Here is a 22,378-nt window from a genome sequence, read left to right as displayed (position 1 = left end):
TGAAACAGAAGTCTCAAACCCAGGAGTAAAGATGGAGTTGTGTATAACAATGGGTTTAATCCCTGTGAAGAATGTCTCAGCCCCACTGGGGGACGATGGTACTAACGTCTTAGAAACTAACTGTAAATAGCAGTAAAGTGACTGAACACTGATGTTCACTGATGCAATACCGTATCCTAGGGTATTAAAAAATACCCCCGGTAGTGCTTTACCATCATGAAGGCAGTGCTGCATAATGAGCGCACTTTCATTATAAATGCCTTATAAATGTGTCCATTTCCAGCTGCATCACCTCTTCCTGTCAGTGAAGATGCTTTAAAAGTGATTCAACTCTTTATTTATGATGCCAGGCTATTTTAGCAAACAACAAATGCGTGCATCTATATCGACGCATATATCATCAGACAGCACATCTGGCACCAGAGTATGGTCTTCTCTGACAAACATTTGAAGCCTAACTGTTGGCAGTGGCTGTAATTTGATCCATGAGTTCAAAAATTCTGTGTTCTGGGTGTAGATTGATGCTGAGAAATGATAAAGTTTATTGCTGCGTCTTGCAGTAATAAACAGACACAATAAAAACCATCTAAGGTTTTAATAAACATTCAAACTGATCTTTAGCCACGTTACGTTGAAATGTAGATAAAATTTATCAGTGCTTAACGTTCTGTAAGTGAAAACACGGCTGGACAGAATTCCACATTAAACAACAAAGCAGGTTTAAATAACAACAATAAAGGCTTATCTGTTTAACCCTTAGAGCTCACAGCTATTTTTTAACCATCATGTCTAGTCTGGACTTTTTGTATCAAAAAGCTTGTAAAACATCAACCCTGTGGTGCACAGTCAAGCTCTATACATCCTTTTTTTCAGAACAACCTGGGCATTAAGAATGTATCTACTACAGAAATGTCACTTTATTATTATTATTTTTTTAATTATAGGACTCTAACGACACAAGAAAAAAAACAAATGGGAATTTGAATCTCAGAGATTTTTATTTATAACACACAGAAAACCCTAGCAACTAAGCCTTTTCTTTGCACAGACTTGTTCTCCCATCTCTTGGGGACACAACAGTGAAAAAATAAATATGTTGTGACAAACGGTTTTCAAAATATCTACATATATACACAGAAAATCCATGGGCTTTTTTGCAGTTAGATTCATTTGTGCCATTCCTCAAAGCAGTAGAGACTGGTCGACTACAACTCCCACAATGCATTGCGGTAAATAACATAGCGATGCCCTGGGCAAAAACCAGGGCAGAATTAAGTGATTGTAAATGGATCAAAATGGAAAAAAGACGCTTATTATCAGATCTAACAATGTGGATTCAATCTGTAAAGACCCTGAAAAGTCACCGAAGTCCCAGGCTTGCTGGAACGTTGTCATTTTGGGCTACGGAGACATCAAGGGTAGCAAACGAACGACAGGAATGTCAGCTTTCAGTGGAAAAAAAAAGAGTGTCTACGAGCTATGGTTCAAACATTACCAAGTGATTCATAAAGTGATGTGCCTGTGACGGATCCGTGCCACGTGAGCTCTAAAGGTTAAAAGCACACGAAACATTACTTTACATTCCCAGATCCTATATGATAATGGTTGATTATCATTTCTTATTTTAAATCAGAGAGGAGGGGAGGGAAGAAAGAGGAAAAGAGTGCATGTGCAAAACCAGAGAGGAAAAAGAGAGAAGGTTTGTTTGCTCCTCTGTCCTGATGTGGCTGAATTTATTCATCAAGTGTAGGAACAGTTCTTCAACTGTAAATCACTTCCGGTGCTCCTGAAAACCTTGCCTTATAAACGTTGTTTTTTAAAAACTCAAATTGATTTGATAAAGGATTTAATGAAATGCTGGGTAGAGGCATGCTCTTCTTCCTGTGCTTTTGCGTGTACACCGACAAATATCTGTCAACTGTGATTTTGTGATGTGTAACGTGAACACTTGGCAGTACTACCTTATACCCCAGTAAAATTCGGGTAGGGTATGACGGTATGAACATAATTAACACTGCCCAATCCTATCCACCTTATTCCCAGGGCCGCTACTGTAAATCTAAATATGGCCGAAACTTCCAGTGCTAAAGCGGAAGTACATTAAATACATGTATTCTAGTACGGCAGCTAACTATAGATGCTAACAGAGAATGACAGCTGTTTCGATAGGAATTCACCTCGAATTTGTAAATATTAATATATTTTTATCATCATATGTTCACATTGTTTGTATTGTAACCTTTAAATAAGTAAATAAGGTGGATACCACATTATTCCTGGGAGGGGTCTACTGTAGCTATGAATGTGGGTGAAACTTCTCATACAGTAACAATAATAGCAAAATGCGATTCTTCCAAGGGCTTATTAAAGTGACTTAGCGTCAACAGTGGTTGTTCTGAAAGAAATATTAGCTGCAATGAATACTGCTTCATTTTTGTTAAATTAATATCAGCTGAAAGTTTTGAATGTTTTCTGTAATGCTCAGTACCTGTTGCTTTGTTCGTGGTACCGATAACATGACAACGTTAAAAATTTGGATTGTTTGGTTTGATGAATATATTTCCCACATTTTAAGAGGTATTAGTTTGTGAAATGAACATTTCAGCAACTCCACAAACTAGAAATCTATCTGAAGGTGGTGTCCAAACTCCTTTAGCAAAACGTGATCGTCTTTTTCTATACTGATATAAGGCTTATAAAGTTAAGCTAAATATGCTTGTCCAGGTTATCTGAGATAATGTCGTCACTTTGAACTCTCTAGTAGAGAGCGGAGAAATAATAATATTATCCCGTTTGAGGTGAAGCAGTTGAAGTTTACATATTTTGGTATCCAAATTGCTCTAATAATCACGTTCAGTGTCTCCTTTCTATGCAAGTCCCATTTAGATAAAACGGAATGGAAGTTGCACCCATATTTCACGCAAAGAATCATGGGGGATAATAAGGTGGATAAGCAACTTTGTGTTTTTCAATACAATGTGCAAGTTTGAGGGCCATGTCCACTGCCTTTGACTAAAAAAAAAAGTTACAAATACCTTTCTACCATTAAGGTCTTTTGCATCTGCACACCAAAGTACAAGTCAACTGGATGAAAGCTCTAAAATAACTAGGCAGAATATACCAGATTTTTGCTATTTTATTAAAAATGGTGGATTTCCTGTTTGAGTTAGAGCATAGGTCAAAAAAGTATTTTTAAGATCTTGCCAAGCCACACATGCCCACAAAATTGAATAAATCTGAAGTCAATGAAGGGGGTAAAGGGCATCTTGGAGACCTGAAAAGAATGTCGTCCCACATTTTTTCCACAGCTTCAGCCAATGATGAAAATTAAGAATTGGGAAATAATATTTCTCTACTTACCCCAAGCTTAAACATAGATTATCTTGTGTAAAAAAATAGCAAAACCAAAAAATATGAATATTGCCCAACTCTAAACTGAATGATTAAATTTCAGTGCTGTAAAACAGGATTCAGTGCTGAATAGCAAATGTAAGTTTGGCTGTCTCTCAGTAACTGTCAGTAAAGTTGTTTCTGAATGAACAGATGATAACTGTCAGCTGTGTTGTGTTTAATTCTCTTCATTAGACGCCTATGAGCTGGAAGTGGACACAAACACAACAGGCAGAGAACTCATACTGTCTGACAACAACAAGATGGTGACACATGTGAAGGAGGTTCAGCCATATCCTGATCATCCAGACAGATTTGATGTTCCTCAGCTGCTGTGTCAGACTGGTCTGACTGGTCGCTGTTACTGGGAGGTCAAGTGGAGAGGAAGAGTTATTATATCAGCGAGTTACAGAGGAATCATCAGGAAAGGATACAGTGATGAATGTTTGTTTGCATTTAATGATCAGTCCTGGGGTCTGCACTGCTCTGATGAAGGTTACTCTGTCCGTCACAATAGCAGAAGAACAGACATCTCCTCCTCGGTCTCTGGTAGAGTAGCAGTGTATGTGGACTGTCCTGCTGGCACTCTGTCCTTCTACAGAGTCTCCTCTGACAGACTGATCCATCTCCACACCTTCAACACCACATTCACTGAGCCTCTCTATCCTGGGTTTAGGCTCTGTTCATACAGTTCGTCTGTGTCTCTGTGCAACATGTTGTTCTGAGAAACATGGACTGAAGATCAGAACAACACATCATGACTGCCATGCATCTCCTTTGTTAGTTTTACAAGTTGGCTGTGCTCGTTCTCGAAAAATAATGCAACATGGGCAGGAGATGTGGTATACTGATGACTGTTAGAGATGATGTTAAGGGGGGGGGGGGGGGGGGCAGCTCAGCGGCAGAGATGACAACAAACAAACTGAGAGTCCAAAATTCTCCACATCCTTACAATGTGGTATTGTCAATGGATAGAGGCAAACTGGGACCAGCTGGGACTGAAAAAGTCTGATTTGTAAGTCATGGTTTATACCTGTAAAATAATTCCAATTCAGCCATAGACTGTGCAAACTTTTGGGCAAGTGCACCTGTGGCTTCATTTGTATCATTATAATCATTATTGTTATTATTGTTTTTAGACATGTCTGATACGGACAGTTTGACATGATAATAAAGAAAAAATCCACAGAAGTCTCTTGAAGAAACTAATTTTTTTTAATGATCAACCTTTATTTTTACACATTAGATTTAATTAATTATTCTGTACTTTTTTAGTTAGGTTTCTGCAATGCTGCATTACTAATGTCTATCATTTCTTTCAAAGAGCACATGTGACTATTACATTCAGTTTTATTTTATCCAGCATTCATTTTTTTAATTGTAAATTTTGATTTGGAAAATAACAATGTCTGATGATGGCACAGAGGAGGTCATTATAAAGGCAAAACTTTAGAGGGGCTTAAATGTAGCACCTAGAACTTAAAGACTGAAAAGTTTTAAGATAGTCATTTTTATTGAATTTTAAATAAAATAGATATGGCAGAAATAATGGCATAACACTGCCATTATCAGCACAGGATCTTTATTAAGTGGTTACACAAATCAAAACGCATGAAAAACAAAAACATAGGTACAGCACAGCACAGGTGTCACACTCAAGGCCTGGGGGCCAAATCCGGCCTGCAAAATTATCTCATATTTCTGTAATAACTGGCCCATCAGTACGAGGCCTGCAGATTTCCTCAAGTATCAAAATGTGAACTTATCCTCAATGATTTAAGACATCCTTGTTAAGTCACAAAATCTGAAAAAGTAAGGAGTAAAAGTAATTAGATAAAAAGTCAGGAATGTGGGAAAAGAAATTGATTTGTGTTTTAATTTCACATTTTCAATTTAGCATCTCACAATAAGGACTCAAACTTAGGATTTTGACTTTTAATTTCATATTTTGAGCATTTCAACTCATAATTTTGGCTTCTCATATAATATTTTGATCTTTAAGAGTCATGATTCTAATTTTAAAGTGATATTTTGATCTTTTTAACTAATTATTTAGCATTTTATCGCATATTTTCAACTCCAGACTTTGACTTCATAATCCCATAGTTGACCTTTTAGACTCACAATTTAAAATTTTAAATCATATCTTGACTTTTAATTTTATGATTTCAAATTTTATTTATTTTATGACCTTTTAAACTCATGATTTTAACTTCTTTCTAATATATTTGCAATTAAAAAACATTATTTTTCAATTTCAGTTTCATGTTTTGCCCTTTTTGAACCAATAAATTTACTTTTCTCAGATTGTGAGCCTTTAAACTTATCTTTTTAACTTTTTAAATGTCCAAATCATTTATTATAAGTGCTAAGTTTTTCTTTTTCATGTTTCATTATCGGTGAAGCAAGGTTGACGGTTTCTGGTTAAAAAGGTGACCCTGTTAGGCCCTCAGGTTAGTCCTGAATCCAGAATCCGGCCCCTGCTGTGACTAAGTCTGACACCCCTGTTGTACAGGATGAATAAACATTCATTATATTAACTGCTTACAACACTTGGTTTAGGAGAAAAAGAAGTCTTGAGAAATAAAAGACAGTAATAAACAAAGCAAAGCTGAGTATTTGTTGAATATTATTGAAAGGATCAGTTGGTTGGCCCTTGTAGTTTCCACTGCAGCATGCAGCTTTTTATGTGGGATCTGATGAGAAAAAGAGAGGAACGCTTGTGAAGTTCACCTTAAAATCAAAGTCAAAATCCCAACCACAGACCCAGTTCATTTTTTCAGATCCAATTGAACATGGAGCAAAAAAAAATCCTAAACACTTCACATAATTAATCAGTCTGATGGCAACTTTGATTCTACAAAAATGAGCTATAAATTCTACTGTTCACACTCTTGTGTCTGTGTCTTTAATGCTTCATACTTTTAAAAATGATCAAGGCAACATGGATTCCAGTTTATTTCTGGCATCTTCCTTTAAGTAAAGACAGTAATACAAAGGTACATTAAAACACTAGTGTTGTAAACCTGGAAATCATTTAGTTTGATGAACAGTCTGATTGCAGATTAAATTCTATTAAAACACCACTTACCTTGGCAGATGAAGGGCAGTTTATCTTGGCAGTTAGCATCTAGCCACGTGAAAATCTGTTCTGGCTTTTTAACGCTGATGATCTTTCCACAGTGATTGTTATATTTGTCAACAGGATGGGTGTCATGCCACTGTTTGAATTCACCAACTTTTGACCCATCTGAAGTCCACATCCAGTCTGGGTTGCAGCCAAAGATGAACCGCTCCAGACCGATCCAAGCCCCATCCTCCATGTTTTCAATGTTTTCTTCCAGAAGACGTTTCACTTCATCCTGCGTGGCCTGATCATGGATTTTAACCAGTGAGGAACTGTTATTTTGGCAGTGCTTCCGGGCATCAATCCAGCTTTTGTGGTCACTGTAGAAGTGGACACCTTAAAAAAAAGGGACAATGAATGAATGGGCAAGTTGCAACAAGATGCATAGACATGTAAATGTAGTGCAAATCTTCACATCCTTAATATCTGCATTTACAGTCTGCCACTCTTTCCCTTAAGCCCTAAAATAAATGAATGAATGAATTCAGAGTGAATTTGGTAATTCCCTTCAGATGTAAAGAGATAATGGGTTTTAAAGCAATGCATATGACACTTTAGATGCTGCAGTGCCTCTTATCATCCTCTCTATTATTTCGAAGGATATTTTTGTCCATTTATTAGCTAAGCTCTAGTGGGACCAAATTTGGTCCTGCTGCCTTGATCCAAACAAACACAAACATGGTCTCATTTGAAAACCCAGCCTCTACTGAAAATTCTAGTCATGTTTGTGCAGTTTCCATTTGTTTCAACAGTTTCTTTTAGTTTAAAAATGTCATTTGGGTTAAAGAGGTTCTACATATTGGTGTATTAACCATTGCAGAAACATAAAAAATGATTTTGGTAATTACCAATGCTGTTAATTTAGGGCAGCTGTGGCATAAACCTTACTTTGGTTAGGGTGGTCTAATAAATTTGTTAAGCACTGTATTTGTTACATACATATCTGTACCGTACCGAGAGGCCCGTACCGAATCGGTAAGGTACAAATACACCCCTTATATATATATATATATATATATATATATATATATATATATATATATATATATATATATATATATATATATAGATGCTTTGGTAAGGTCGGTTATCATCCTGGCCAAATATAAAATATGATTATCCCAGATTACCTTTTTGCTGGACCGTGGTTTTCATGACCTCTGTGGACCCAAAACTTGGTTGGGCCTCAGAGCTCTCCTCAGACTCTTCACTTTGTCTCCCCTTATGGACGGGTGTGAGGGTCAGTAAACAGAACATACCCAGCAGCAGTTCTAGATGGATGAAGTGTGCCATGACGCTGAAACAAAAAGAGCACAAATTACAAAGTACACAACAGAATTTGCATGGGGCTTAATTTTAGATACATCACAGTGAACTGTGCTTCTATCTACACTGTAAAACTTTCAGTCATGCTGATTTGACTGCCAAATATCATGTTAATAAGCTGCTTTCTTTCTTTTACCAGTGAATCTTTTACCATCAAATCACATTTTTTTTTCACAATTATTTAAGAATCATGATAGTTTGATATATAACGATGCAACATGTTAAACATAGATGTAGTATAACACAGCTTTATTATTACTTTTTTGATGTTTGTTTTCTAATCTGGATTAAAAATACTAGAATATATGTGACAAAATATGTAAACATCTAACTATTTGCAAAGGATTTATGCTAGTATTCCCATTTATATGAACACTGTTTCAGTCTTAACAAACAGACTTACCCAGTAGTTGATGACTTGTTGACGGCTTCAAAGTCTGACAGGAGGGTTGGCAGGAAAATGTGGACTCGAGCCTTCAGAGTGCATCTCTTTATAGAGCTGTTTACCTGCTCCACCTGTTAACACAGAAACACACCCACTCCACTTTCATTCATTTTAGTCAGGGGTGGGAAGAAACAAATTATATTTCCTCAAGTTACTGTAACTGAGTAGTTTTTCCGTGTACTTGTGCTGTTTAAACCGGTTTTAAAATCAGTATAATCCAATTTGACTTAAATGTAGTTTTAGATATGTCGTGACCACCAATGGTATAAGCGGTATAGAAAACGGATGGATGGAGGGATGAAAGTTTAAGATAAGTATTTTTTTCCTCACAGCATTTTAAACAGCATCAGTTACTTAGTAAAAGAATAGCCTAAAAGTGTAGCAGGTATTATTTTGAAACTGGGGCGGAGCTGGTGGACTTCCTGTTGGGATTTTGGCATGGGTCCAAGAGGCCTTTTTGTAGGTCTGATAATCCATATGCAGACCAAAAATCATAGGCCTAAGATGAATTGTGTACGAGGCCTGAATTTTTTTGTGGCGACCCATAAAAACCACATGAAAAATCAGTGGAGTAAATGTTCACCTGGCAGAAGGGGGCGCTGTGACAAAGTAATGATATTGATGCATGGATGTATTCAGAACCAGTTTGTGATTATCCTTGTGAAGTTTGGTGATGATTGAAATTAACACTAAAAAGTTATGAGGCACTATTGGTGTAATTTCACAGCACAAAATAGAGAAAAACGAAGTTTAAGTTTGAGCTCAAATAACAGCCCCGCCCTCAGGTAAAAACTCAAGCTGTTGATAACGTTTGGTCTCAAGGTTGTCTAGTTTAAGTAAAAAAAAAGTCAATCAGATAAAATCCCTCAGACTAGTTCGTTAAAATGTGTAATTTTAGATATGCCCGTGACCCCCAATGGGATAAATGGTATAGAAAATGGGTGGATGGAGGGATGTAAGTTTAAGATAAGAATTTTTTTCTTCACAACATCTTTAATAGCATCAGTTACTGAGTAAAAGAATAGCCTAAAAGTGTAACACTTTATTTTCAGGGGTATGCATAAGACTGACTCTAGCATAATAATGTCATAACACTTGTCATTCACATGAAGGAGGCTTTATCAACATTTATGAATGTTGTCATTAGTATCATTCAGTCAGTTATGTCTAATGCAATATGTTTAGTGCATACCCACTTCTTTACACACCACTACACCACTGGACACCCCAATCAAGAGAAAAGTTTTCATGGTACCTTGCACTCTGTCAGGTCAAAAGTTTCCACATTATTAAAAAGCAAGCACTGTAAAGCATTTTTAGGCATGTTTTGGCCAAAAATTTGAGGCTAAAGTGAGACATAGATGGTGTATGGCAAGTAAGCCTGCCTGCCATTTGGCAGGAAGAAGGATTGACACAATACTGTCATGGCTGCCTATAAGGGGGAATAAATGGGAGAGCTTTCAGGGGCCCAGCCAAACTGGGGGCCCAATGAGGTCAGGAAAATCAGGGTCCACTGTAAAGTTTTCATATTTTATAGATTTTCATATTTTATATTTAACCTGAATGAGAACCACTCTTAACATAGCAACAGATATCTTTTTTAAGTCATTTGTGCTGTAGTATATAGTCATCTTAAAAATGGAAATCCTTTTTCTTAACTCATTGAGTGCCAGCCCTTTTATAAAATGGAAAGTGGCTTGTGCCATTTTGAGTCATCTTTCAAGACCTACAGAATATTTTGTTCTATGACTCTGAAAACACCAAATAGCTCAAATAAAAGAAAATCTCTATTTCATCGTGGAAAAATCCATTTGTTTGCACCTTGTTCCGTTCTTGATTTATCTGAAGTTGAATAGAGGCTAGTTTCACCAAGAAAGACCACTTTTTTCTAGAAAGCTGAGAAAACTGCATTTTTGTGAAAGAGAGTCTGTCAAGCAAAACAATGATTTGAATGTTATAATTTTGTCTTCAATGACATAAAAGACATCTGAAAATTATATTACAAATGTTATTTTATTGTTAAATAATTAACAATGCTTCCAGTCACTGTCATTCACACTCTGGAACTGGACGGCCTCCACAGGACCCCCCTATACGCCCACATCCTCTCCTGCTTGCGTGTTCCCTGGCACTGCCTGTAAATTATAGAAGTAATATAATAGTTATATAATATGTTTTATATATATAATACATAATCTATAATATAGTTTTTTTTTTGTTTTTACCTCTTTTTCTGCCAACAGACGGTGTTGTAGAACTGCATGGGGCTTGCTCTTCTCTCAAGTCTGCTTCTGAAATCACAGGAGCATGAGTGATGGTTTTATTCGATAAATTTGGCTGAATAATCAGTGGGTTCCTAATGTTAACTTACCTCCATCGCTCTGGGATGGAAAACAAGATCCGCTGTGCTCACTCAGCAGCCATTCTTCAGAGTCTGGGTCAGAAAAGTTCGTCTCTGAAGTGTTGTTGCTGTATGCATCCAGCTAGCGAGAGGCTGCCTTATTTCTCCAACGCAAGGGGGAGACCTCGCAGTGTTCTTTAGCCTCTTGGCCGGCCGAGGGGGATGAATGAAAGTGCTGATCCCTGGATTCGGTGTTGTTAAGTTCAGTGTCAGTTTCAGTGAGTAAGCAATTTCTCAGGCAAAAGTTTAAAGTTTCTTCCAGAGTCTATTTTAGAACTTTTAGCTTAAATTACCTCTGTAAAGATCGCTCTGCTCTTTGACCCCAGGGTCTCCACCTCTGATCTCTGTGGCTTTGATCTACCATCTCTTCTGACTAGTGTTCCGACTACGTATCCCAGAAGCCCCAAAATTACTCACAGGGAGCGTGAGAGCGCCCCCTTGTGCCAGTCACTGAAAAAACACTTTGACGTATATATACATCATTTGCACTCAATGAGTTAATAACAGGATTGAAATATTAAAAAAAGCAGGAGCAGGTAGCCTAGTGGTTAAAGGCGCTCCCCATGTACGCGGGTGGCCTGGGTTCGAATCCAACCTGAGGCCCTTTACCGCATGTCTCTCCCCCTCCTTGACCCTGTTTCCGACTCTATCCACTGTCCTCCTCTATCTAATAAAGGCACAAAAATGCCCAAAAAATAAATCTTAAAAAAAAAGAAAGAAAAAAAGAAATGGTGGTTACATGGGATTTTAGAAGTAGCAGAAATGGGTAAGAAGTGGCATAAATGTGATCACAGTGGCAAAAATGGGTTAACTGGGACAGATAAATAGGCAGAAATAGGTTGAACTGGTCAAAATGGGCATATCAAACAGTTATATGTGGTTGAATTGGGCAAAAATGGGTGTAAAATACAATATAAAGGGGTTGATAGTGGCAATCATGGGTCAACAGAGGCAACAAAAGGCAGTATAAAGTGGTGTAAAGGGTTTAAAATGGATAAAAATGGGTTTATGGGTTAAAATTTGGCAGAAATGGAGTAAAGTGGCAAAAATTGGTCCAAATTGTGCAAAATTGATAAAAAGTGGCAAATAATAGTAAAGAAATCGGGTGAGAAAAAAATTATTCTCCATTTTTTTTTTAAGGCACTTGGTGACCCCTTCTTAGTGTTCTGCGACCCCAAATGGGGTCTCGACCCCCATGTTGAGAATCACTGGTCTACGGTACCGTGGTCATGCTTTAGATGTCCTAAAAGCCTGAAGACCACTGGTGGTCTCCAGCATCATTTTTACTTGGGGGGGGGGGAAAGTCCCAAGCAAAAAAGATGCCGTTGAGCTTGACCTTGGCTGCTGAGTGACACACGAGGGTCAACATGTTTGAACTTGACTCAGCCCCCTCTAACCCTGGGTTGTGGCAAGTCCGGCCACAAAGTGAATCCATCGTGCCCTGCATGCCTTAAAGGTATGCACAGGATGTGTCTTTAAGTAAAGACATATGGTTGGACTTTCATAGTCTGATGCTTCACATGGAGGAAAAATAATGTTTTATTTTCAGCCCCTTAGTATCAGAAATTGCTACTCGGTACTCTGAGTAAACATTAAATAACTAACATTTTAATATTTTAAAAGCAGATTTATAGGGCAGTAATTTAACTTCTACTTTATTAATTTTAATCAACATCACTGTACTTTTACTCTAACAGAATACCAAAAGAGGAAAAACCCAGTTAAAACTGAATGCACTTAATTTAAAATAAAAAGTAAATGTAATTTTATATTATAAATCTAGTGTGTGTTAGGAATACACCCATTTCATTTTATAAAGTAGACAAACAGAGCTTTCTTTATTATGATAAATATTTCTGTCTTGTCTGTCGTGTTTGTGTCAGTGGTAACCAGAGGTGCTGACATGGTACAGTTGTCCCTGTATGTATACAAGTCAACATCACAGCCATTCAGAATCTGTTAGATGAATATGGAAATTAAATGAGAGAGACCTGTTTGTCCATCAAACAACTGCTCTCTGTTTCCTCAAGCCACATTCAAATCCAGGTTCAGGGTAAGAACAGGGAGAATAGTTTGTGCAGCCATATAACATGCAAATAGCTTCCCTCTGAAAGATGCATGCGTGTTAAATATTATAAACAGCATACATGAAAAAAGCAACTTTTGTTGACAGTGCATGAACAAGAAATTCAAGCTCATACCAACGGAAAGTAAAGGGTGTATTCTGTACCAAGTGTGTCGTTTAATTGCTGTACCTACACGAGTCCTTGTTTTCAGATTATCCTCTTTGTGAAGCTTAAAAAACATGCTTTCTGTTAAGATCTGAATAAAACACTTAACAGTCCTCACATGACCAAACCTGTGGACTAATTATTACATGCAGCAGTAACGCTTTAATCTCCATGATCTTGTTTTCATGATGATGTGAGGCCAAAATGGTGATTGAAATTAAACCTTGATGAATTGTCCAGCACTAATCTCCAGTCTAAATCTATGGAGAGGATGAATGTAAAGAAGCCAGTTTAAAGCTGTGATGAAATGCTGCTCAGCCTCTGTGAGCCTTGGACTTCACTTTTTATGTCCACGTTTTTGATGAAGGAAGCAGATATTCTCTAACAGCTGGTTGTGTTTTCTCCATGCAGGCCTTGAACTCAGCACAGGTAAGAGTGTTGGCTGTGACTGCCAGTGAACAGGAAGCTTATATTAGCTCCTGCACTCATGTGTTGTGTAGTGATATAAAGTGATGATGCCTAAATATTATCAATAAACCTCAAATAAAAAAATAGGGCACCACCATTTACATGGATTGGTTATCTAATAACCAATAAAATATTGTAAGTATTAATGAATTAAAACCTTTAATTAATTAACAAATTATTAATTGTGAATCAATCTCATACCTCAAGTATTGATTCCTTGTGACAGTGACTCACTTCCCAACTTAATAATGATTCCTGGACAATGACTGACGTTTTGAAGATTTATTATGAAATCACAGAAGCACAAGCATAAATCATGTGGTTATATGGATAAAATCTGAGTGAATAAACAGGAGATGACTAAATGTGATAATAAAGAAGTGATGCTAGCCTAGTTTGATGGAGAGTGGATGGTTTGAGAATAAAGAAAACGATTATTAATGGCGTAGAATTTGGAACGTAAATTTGGAAGAGAAATAGATCTGAATTAATCACTAGTTTTAATGGAATTGTTGGAGACACCGCCACCCTGAAGGGTTGAATCCTACTTGTTTGCCGTTGAAGAAGGACGGGCAAGGAGATGAGCCGTCTGAGGAGGTTCTGGAGTCTGGGGCCTACCGTCAGGATCAGCTTGGTCGGTTTTTTGATCGTTGAGCTGGTTCGTTCTGCACGGCGCAGAAGTGGATCTCTCAGAAGACAGTCAGATGAACACGACAAGATGGATCCTTCTCCACGGACTCTAGGTGACTCGTCACGTTCCAAAAACAGTTCTTAATTTGTCCAACTAATATCAAACTAATGTCTCAGGACGATTGACATCACTTTGATTATGGGATCACAGTGAAGTCTGGACATGCGAAGAAAAGAAATCCGTCTGCTGCAAAAATTAGCGCAAAGGCTATAAAAGATTTAAGAATTTGTGCTGGATCAAAATAAAGTTTCAAAGTCTCAGAGGACTTAGCTCAACTTGAAGAACATAGAAAAAGAAAGACGTGTTCCTCGAAAAATAAGTCTTAAGAAAAGTTACTTTGATTACTTAAAAAAAAAACGACAAACAAAAGACTTGAAGGAAAAGACAAACTCTTTTCTACGAGAAGACTAGAAAGAACTCCAGAAATGACAGGAAAAGATTCTAAACTGAATCATCGAAAGTGTCAGGCCCAGCGTCTTAATGTCTGAGAAACTTTTTAGGCTTGGTTCATAAACAAAGATAGACCTGGGGGAAAAGTCCTCCCCCCTTGTAGAATGTCTGCAGTGATTCTCCCAGCTGTAGGTTTTAAGGCAGGGTTTCCTTACCTTTCTTCCTTGGATTGTGTGATATCAAGCAGACTTAGGCCTTGATTCCGCTACAGTTTTTTGGGGCCCTTTCCAACTTTTGCTCTACGGAAACGCAATAAAAATGCCTGCTGTTCCCTACCGGACTGAGCCCGACCGCTTGGTGGAAACGGCCTATAAATGTCCCAGTGTGAGATATAAATACCCAAATAACCAACCATAATCCATCAGCTCTTTGAAAAGCATCTCAGAGGTCAAACAAATATTTTAACACGTCATTAGACCAGGTGAAACCTGCATAAATACAAGAAGTACATGGTCATTATTAATAACATATATCAATTTTATATCAATCTCATCCTGAATACAAGAAAGAAATGGATACATAGATTTAGAACATAAAGCAATGTGCCTTTTTAGTGATGCACCTCCTTTCCTTCTGTTTTGCTCTCCTACACATTGCTCCAACAGATTAAACTATTAAAAATACAACAATGAAGGGGTAGGACTAGATAAGTTTTATCAACTTCATCCTACACCCTTTCGAACAAGGTATGATTATCTATGTTGTTATTGAGTTGTCTCTTTAATTATTTATTTACTTATTTTTTCCTGACTAAACACTTTGTATATTTTACTTATTTCTGTTCTTTCTTTTAACCTGTTCGAATAAACAAATAAATGAAATGAACATATCCTTTCCTCTGTTAAAGGGATACTTCAACATTTTGGCAAATTTGTCCATTGCCATAATTCCATCTGAACAGTTTGGGCCCAGTTTGAAAGTGACAGGACCAATCAGCAATGAGGGACAGTGCTTTTGGGCGCGGCGGAGTTGTGACGTAAGAAAGCAGCAACAAGAGACTGGTGCAATTATGGCGGAAGAGATTAGCATGGATGCTGCTAAAGCGCCAGTTTTATCAGAGCTTGATGACATTTCTTTGTTAAAAGAAGAACAACCGGGTCTGGTTTCCTCTCACAACTGCCTGTCTAAAAGAGATAAACAACGGAAAGAGAAAACGTACATAATCCCGTAAACATATATATAAATATATATATATATATATATATATATATATATATATATATATATATAAAATTATTTATGCATGCATGAATGACAGGGTTGGAAATGAACTTTTTGCCTACCTACCACATCAGGAGTAACTTTAGGACTGTATGATACCAGTATTAAGTGTAAAATTCAACTATGCTGTCAAAAAGGCCTCCCCACATGCAACGAGCCTGACATCTGAAAGATTTAACAAACAAATAATCAAGTAATTGTTTATGAAACCATTTATTGTAATTGTAATTGTATTTACAATAGGTAAGATTATGTATTTTGGTAAATGTTCTTTATGATGATTGATTGTCCTCCACCGACTTCATCTACTCATTTTCTCTCTCTTCATTATTATTATTCACACACATTGCATAAAGGTATAAAGGTTGAAGAGTTTCTGTCGTAATCTTCACGTGGACGAGGTTTATTTAAGAGAGTGTAAATAACGATCATAAATATCCCCAATAGCATCAGGCGCTATGAGAAACATGCATTCGGGGAATAAAAAGACAAAATTAGTAATCCACCAGTTTATTAAACCCAGATGAATGAATGTTAAAAAATTGTCAGTCCGATATTCCAGGTCACCTGCCCCCACACCTGTGAGGAGCCATGTGTATTTCTGCCTGCTGTGGTGAGAAGACCAGGAAGGAGTTGGTGCAGACATGAACCCAACTGTCGCTGATTTTAACCATGTTTCCCACCGGTTTGTCAGTTTGCAGCATAATATACGGGAGATTGCAGGATTTTCCTGCATTACAAGTGTCAGACCTGTTGCGAGAATTTAATAAATTTGCACAATTGCTGCAATCTCACGCCAAAATTCAGCGCTCATTTATCTATCTCGAATGTAAAACAAGAGGGGCGTCAGTTCATTCACAACGTTAATGGATAAACTAGCTGCACTGAAGTTCTCTCTCTAATGATACTGAGTCAAAGCATCCCAGAACCAGGCTCTGACACGGGGAGGAGGAGGCGGGGCTCTGGTGCTCCAGTGAGCGTGTGGGTTTTTCAGCTCAGCTCAAAAAAACCATGACTCAGACATTACATACATTCCTGTAAACAAGATAAATAACATAAGGCTACGTAGTTTATTTAATAAAGGGACAAGGTATAGGCCTGCTCTATAGGGAAGGTATCCTGAAATGACTTCTGTTTTGATCTGGCACTTTATAGAAAATACAATTCATTAAAGTTAACGAGACCTTCAAGGGGGCGTGGTGCCCCCATAATACAATGGTAGGGGAAACACTGAAAATCAAATAAAATACACACACACCATTATCCAGAATCATTAGTGAGACACACACATTGGAGAAAGTGGTAAAAAGTGTGAATTTTTGCAGCATGCTTTGAAAGGGAAAAGTAGCGCCATCTGGTGGACAAACATAAAAATTAACATTTGAAAGCTAGTCATCCAAAATGAAATCTTAGCATAAAATAATGCATTTGTTTATGTTAAGATAAATGTGGGATCAAAAATGGCATTTTCAACTGTTTTCAATGGGACATTTTTGTCCTTAGGAACAAATGTGTCTGGTTTTTTAAGCTAATTTAAGGAACTGAGACAATTCTAAAGGTGTGTGTTCCACTAGTATTTTCACATGTTTGTGTCTTACTTTTCCTCATGGTCTGTCACAGCAGCAGGGAAGTTTAGCCTGAGTCACTTATTTCAGAAGTAATCTGGCCTAAATCATCTAGTTCTCTAATGTTAAATAACTCACTGACAGCATTATCTGTACATCAACAGTAAACTATTGTCATAACTTTTTATGTGTAATGGTTAAAAATATCTTATTCTCTCTATCTGATTTATTTTATTGTCTCTCAAAAAATTTGAAAAATTATCAAGCTGTTAAATACAAATAAAGGCAATATTTCATTGAATCATTTACAACTCATGTTCACTAAATTCTCCTTTGTGTTGATTCACTAAATGCTCTGTAGCTAAAGATCACCTTTGTAAAATATCTGAATAAAACAATCACATGGAGACTCACCTGATGCCGCCATAATGAGAAGAAGAAGAGCGTCCATGTTTGTTTCATGTGTTTATTCTCATGTGAATCTTCAGGCTTTAGAAACACCTCTAATATTCCACACACTGAAACTCAGCATTACTTGACTTACACAATAGTTAGTCAGAGGAAAAAAGATTTGCATAATAGCTAAATAATTTCCAAGAACATTTCTGTAATCATATTGGACAGTCAGAGCTGAGGTTTCATACATTTAGACTTAATATCTATCTATCAAAAAACACAAATGTATAGCAGCAGGATCTAACTCCACATTAGACGCTTGATATGATTATTCAAGTTTAATGTGAAGTCCAGATAGAAAACTAACTCTAAAGACAGTGATGGTCAATACAAGATAGAGTTAGAGGTCAGAATCAGACAGAGAACAGCCAGCCTCACTCATAGACTTTAATGCAGAGCAGCTGCTTTATTATTGGGACTTTATTAGCCTGATGCTATTTGACTCGAATACAAAGAAAGAAGCTCTTTAACAACAACCCCAATTCCCAAAGGCTGGGGCCCTGTGTAAAATGCAAATAAAAACAGAATCTAACAGAATGTAACACAGCTCAGAAAAGTTGGGCTGGAAAAGTAAGTGGTACCAATGAAAAACAGCTGGAGGAGCGTTTTACAACTAATTAGGTTAACTGGTGACAGATCAGGAAGATGAGTGGGTATAAAAGGAGCATTTTAGAGAGACAGAGTCTCACAGAATCCAGAAACAATGCCAAAGCTTATTTAAAATGGACTGAGGCAGAAAGGAAAACTGTTCTGTGGTAAGCATAAAACTCTTTAGGAGACTAGAGCTAAATTTTTCTTGTCATTCTTATTTTGTTCCCCTTCTTCTCCTTCTTCTTCTCTTTGTGAAACACCTCTCCATCCGCCTGCTTCCTCCAGCTCAGTCTGACGTCCTGTGTCAACCCTTGATGCCTCAGATTCTGTCTGAGCTGAGAGACACAAACATGTGGTCAGTTACATCCAGCTACTGCTAACGTGGTCCTTATCAGGAGCATAGACTGGTATAAAGAAGGATGACACGTCTGTGCCTTTTTCTATTGCACAAAGGAACAAAGATAAAGAAAATAAAATCGAACAGGAAACATAACCCAAACAGTCAATGACGATTTGGAAGTCAATAAAGAAATGTGCAGGAGAAAAAGGAAGACATTAGTACTCTACAGATAATCAGAGAAAATATAAAAGGAGATATTAAGAAAAATATGATAAGAGATAAAACAAATATGAATAGTAAAGTAAATAATTACAACAGAGGATAATCAACTGGTATAAAAGAAATTGTCACACTCAGGATGTTCAGGCCCAAAAATGGATGCCACACATAAATAGCAATAAAAATATTATACATTTTACATGTTTCATTTAAAATGTTTCCATTGTGTTTCTTTTTCCCTTTATCATTTTATTTCAATGTCCTGTCCTGGCAATAAAAATATTAGACATTTTTAAACAAGGTTTTTGCATAAATTCTTTAATCAGGATCAAACAATTATTATTGTCAGGTATTCATTAATTTTAAGGAATCTGACCTTTTAAATGTCAGTTAAACTGCAAAACCCTCAATGTTTTTTTTTATATTAAAAAGGAAATATTTTTCATAAACCAAACCCAAACTGAATTGTCTTTAAGGCATCATCACAACCTTGTATTGTGTTAATAATGAGCAAAAACTTTTATTTTTATGCATTCATATTTTCTCAGATTTTAAGATTTAATAAATTGTTGCACTCATGATGGTCGTGACCAAAAATGGAGGGAAAAAATAAATAGCGATAAAATATTATACATTTAAAAATATACATCTTTTTTGCAAGATTGTTTCAATTCAGGTCAAACTTAATTGGAAATATCAGAAATTAATCCATTTTTAGAAATTTAACCATTTTGATTCCAGTTTAAGTAAAAAAAAAAAAAACACACACTCATTTTTCTGATGCAAAACAACTTCAAATTGTATGTGTTTATTTTAATTGTAAGGTTTCAATACATTATTACACTCAGATTGTTTGTGACCAAAAATGGTCATTAAGAATAGCAGTAAAATATTATTATACATTAATTATTTTAGGAACTGAACCTCTTTAGTGCCAGTTTAAAACCCCCAAATGTTCTAATGTAAATAAAATAGAATAAATAAAAGGGAAAAAATCATATACTGCACAACTATTGGATTTCCTTGGCAGGGATTATCACAGTTCTGAATATGTTAATTATGAACAAAAACATTTATTTTTTAATTTTAAGATTTAATTAATTGTTACACCCAAATGAGACCATACATAAAAAGCAATAAAATCTTAAACATTAAAAAAATCTTTTTTGTTGTTGCAAGATTTTTTTTCACTCAAAATCAGACATGATCATAAATATCAAATATTTGTCTAGTTTTAAGAGCTTAACCCTTTCAGTGTCAGCTCAAGTGCAAAATAAACAACAGGAAATCAGGGAAAAGCATGCAGTTCCCCCTCATGGCAAATATGGAAAAATGCCAACATTTGGTGATGAACGGGAAAAATGCCAAATTTGAAGACTTTAGTATGAACACAGTCTAAATGTTAAAAAAAAAGACCAAACAAAGCCACACAATGGCCTCAACACCCTCAAAGGGTTAATGATTAGAATAATAAAGGTTTACCTCCTTCAGGATGTCCTCCAGCATGGCAGGGTCGTTCAGATCCAGAGAGGAGCTCTGCTTCACCAGCCTCACCTTGATCACCTGTTTGGAGGCTGTTAGGACTTTTAAAAAAAGTTCATTAACAAATCAACATTGGTGATGGATATTCATCTGGATTCCTGCAAACGTCCTAGTGAAACATGCCCAGATCTGAGTCAAAAGGGGAACACATTACAAGATAATTGTGCCAGTTTTGGTTCTGATTCCCTTTTTCTGACCAAAGTCAGCAAAGAACCACTCATCTGACAGTTCTGCATTTTCCTGTGATGGGAGGTGTGTGTGTGGAGTGGTTTTACCCTCCTTGATCTGCTCTGAAGATGATCAGAGACACTCTGATTTAAAACATTTTACATGTTCAGTATTAATGATCAGAAATCCTGCTGTGTGGTGGGAACACTGGGAACAGTCGGGAATGCTCTCTGTGGATTGTTGCAAGAAATGGAATGACAGCCAATCGGGAAGCAAGCTGACTGAGGGAGGAAGCAGAACAAACACAGCCATGGCAACGACAGAAAACATGAAGAATGAAGTTAGATGGACGTCAGAAATAGAGCAACTTCTTGATTTGTGGCGACAACAGGAGTGTTTATACAACATGTACTGTAAAACAAACTACAGTCCAACAGACAACAATGGATGTAGCAGCTAGCTAACAGCTAGCTACAGCTACCTGAACTGAATTTGATCTTACCGCTGTAGCAGATGAAACTCCTGCAATCAAACGTCATAGAACCCCCAAATTCCAAAAAAGTTGGGATGTTGTGTAAAATGTGAACAGAATACACAAGTATTAAATCTTTCAACTCAATACAACTCAAAGACAAGATAATTAATGTTCAAACCCGTAAACTTGACTTTATGGAAATACACACGAATTCTGGACTTGATTCCTATTCCTAAAAAGTTGGGACAGGGGCAAGAAAAGACTGACATTTGATCAATTCTCAAACACCTACAGCACCTTATGCATTCTAGAGGCCAGTAGGTTCACTGGTAATAGAGAATGACGTCCCAACTTTTTTAGAAAATATGGTAGAGCTTCTCTTTATTCAGCACAGGGGTGTCAAACTCAAGGCCTGGGGGCCAAATCTGGCCCTTGGTACAGTTATACCCGGCCTGCAAGATCAGATCATATTTTTATTCTAACTGGTTCACTGGTATGAGGTCTGCAGATTTCCTCATATAAAATGTAAACTCAAACTTGATAATTTAAAATATGACTAAGTCATACAATCTGAACAATTAAAGGTCAAAATAATTAGATACAAATTCAGGAATGTGGGGAAAGAAATTAATTTGTGTATTTATTTCAGATTTTCAGATTTTCAATTTATATTTTTGATTCATCTTATATTTTAACCTTTTAAACTCTTGATTTAGACTTTGTCAATTTGAAACTCTACTCTCATATTTTAATCTTTTAGACTCACAATTTAAAATGTAAACACATATTCTGACCTTTAAAATTCAGGATTTTGAATTTTATTCAATTACTATTCAATTATTGTCATTTAATATATTTGCCTTTTAAAATGTTATCTTGACTTTTTTCTCATATTTTTATCTTTCAAACTCATAATTATTATCATAATTTTGACTTTTAATTCCAGATTTTCAGCCTTTGAACGTATCATTTTGACTTTTTAAATCTCAAACTGACTTCTCATCAATGCTGAGTTTGTTTTTATACCCATAATTCATTACTAGTGAAAGTGAGGTTGACAGTTCATGGTTTAATGTTGACCCGGCTAGGCTCTCAGGTCAGACCTAAGTTCAGGATCCGGCCCTGCTGTGACTGACACCGCTGCATTATTACATTCAATATTTTCTTTTAAAGTAAAGCCTGCCATGGAAAAATTACACATTTAAAAGGTAGCCATGAATAACATCTAAAACTGACATAAATTTTGATTTATTGTTGTCACAAATAACATTG

At 36.5% G+C, this 22,378-nt stretch overlaps 2 protein-coding genes across 8 annotated transcripts in view; one reads left to right on the top strand and one right to left on the bottom strand.

The window, feature by feature from the left end:
- LOC121520414 (NLR family CARD domain-containing protein 3-like) overlaps positions 1–4,255 on the top strand; it is a 42,040-nt gene extending 37,785 nt beyond the window's left edge. For all 7 annotated transcript variants that reach the window (XM_041803893.1, XM_041803875.1, XM_041803851.1 and 4 more), the window contains one exon: positions 3,586–4,255. In XM_041803893.1, coding sequence (XP_041659827.1) covers positions 3,586–4,115 — 530 coding nt within the window. In that variant the 3' untranslated portion in view covers positions 4,116–4,255. The remainder of the gene's footprint in view (positions 1–3,585) is intronic.
- Positions 4,256–5,686: 1,431 nt separating this feature from the next.
- On the bottom strand, positions 5,687–10,665 carry LOC121517194 (lithostathine-like). The gene is made up of 5 exons (XM_041798766.1): positions 10,660–10,665; positions 8,247–8,359; positions 7,648–7,814; positions 6,482–6,853; positions 5,687–6,086 (listed from the first exon to the last, which is right to left on the bottom strand). The coding sequence occupies exons 1-5, from the start codon at positions 10,663–10,665 to the stop codon at positions 6,076–6,078; spliced, it is 669 nt and encodes a 222-aa protein (XP_041654700.1). The 3' UTR covers positions 5,687–6,075.
- Between the last annotated feature and the right edge of the window lie 11,713 nt (positions 10,666–22,378).

This window comes from Cheilinus undulatus, linkage group 2 (assembly GCF_018320785.1).
Source record: "Cheilinus undulatus linkage group 2, ASM1832078v1, whole genome shotgun sequence".
Classification (NCBI taxonomy): Eukaryota; Metazoa; Chordata; class Actinopteri; order Labriformes; family Labridae; genus Cheilinus; species Cheilinus undulatus.
This window is presented reverse-complemented; position numbering and strand designations above follow the sequence as displayed.

Excerpts from the sequence above, each read along its gene's own strand:
- LOC121517194 (XM_041798766.1), bottom strand. Across the intron at positions 7,815-8,246 it reads AACAAGTCATCAACTACTGG|CGTCATGGCACACTTCATCC; the intron begins GTAAGTCTGTTT and ends TTTTTGTTTCAG. Across the intron at positions 6,854-7,647 it reads AACCACGGTCCAGCAAAAAG|GTGTCCACTTCTACAGTGAC; the intron begins GTAATCTGGGAT and ends CTTTTTTTTAAG.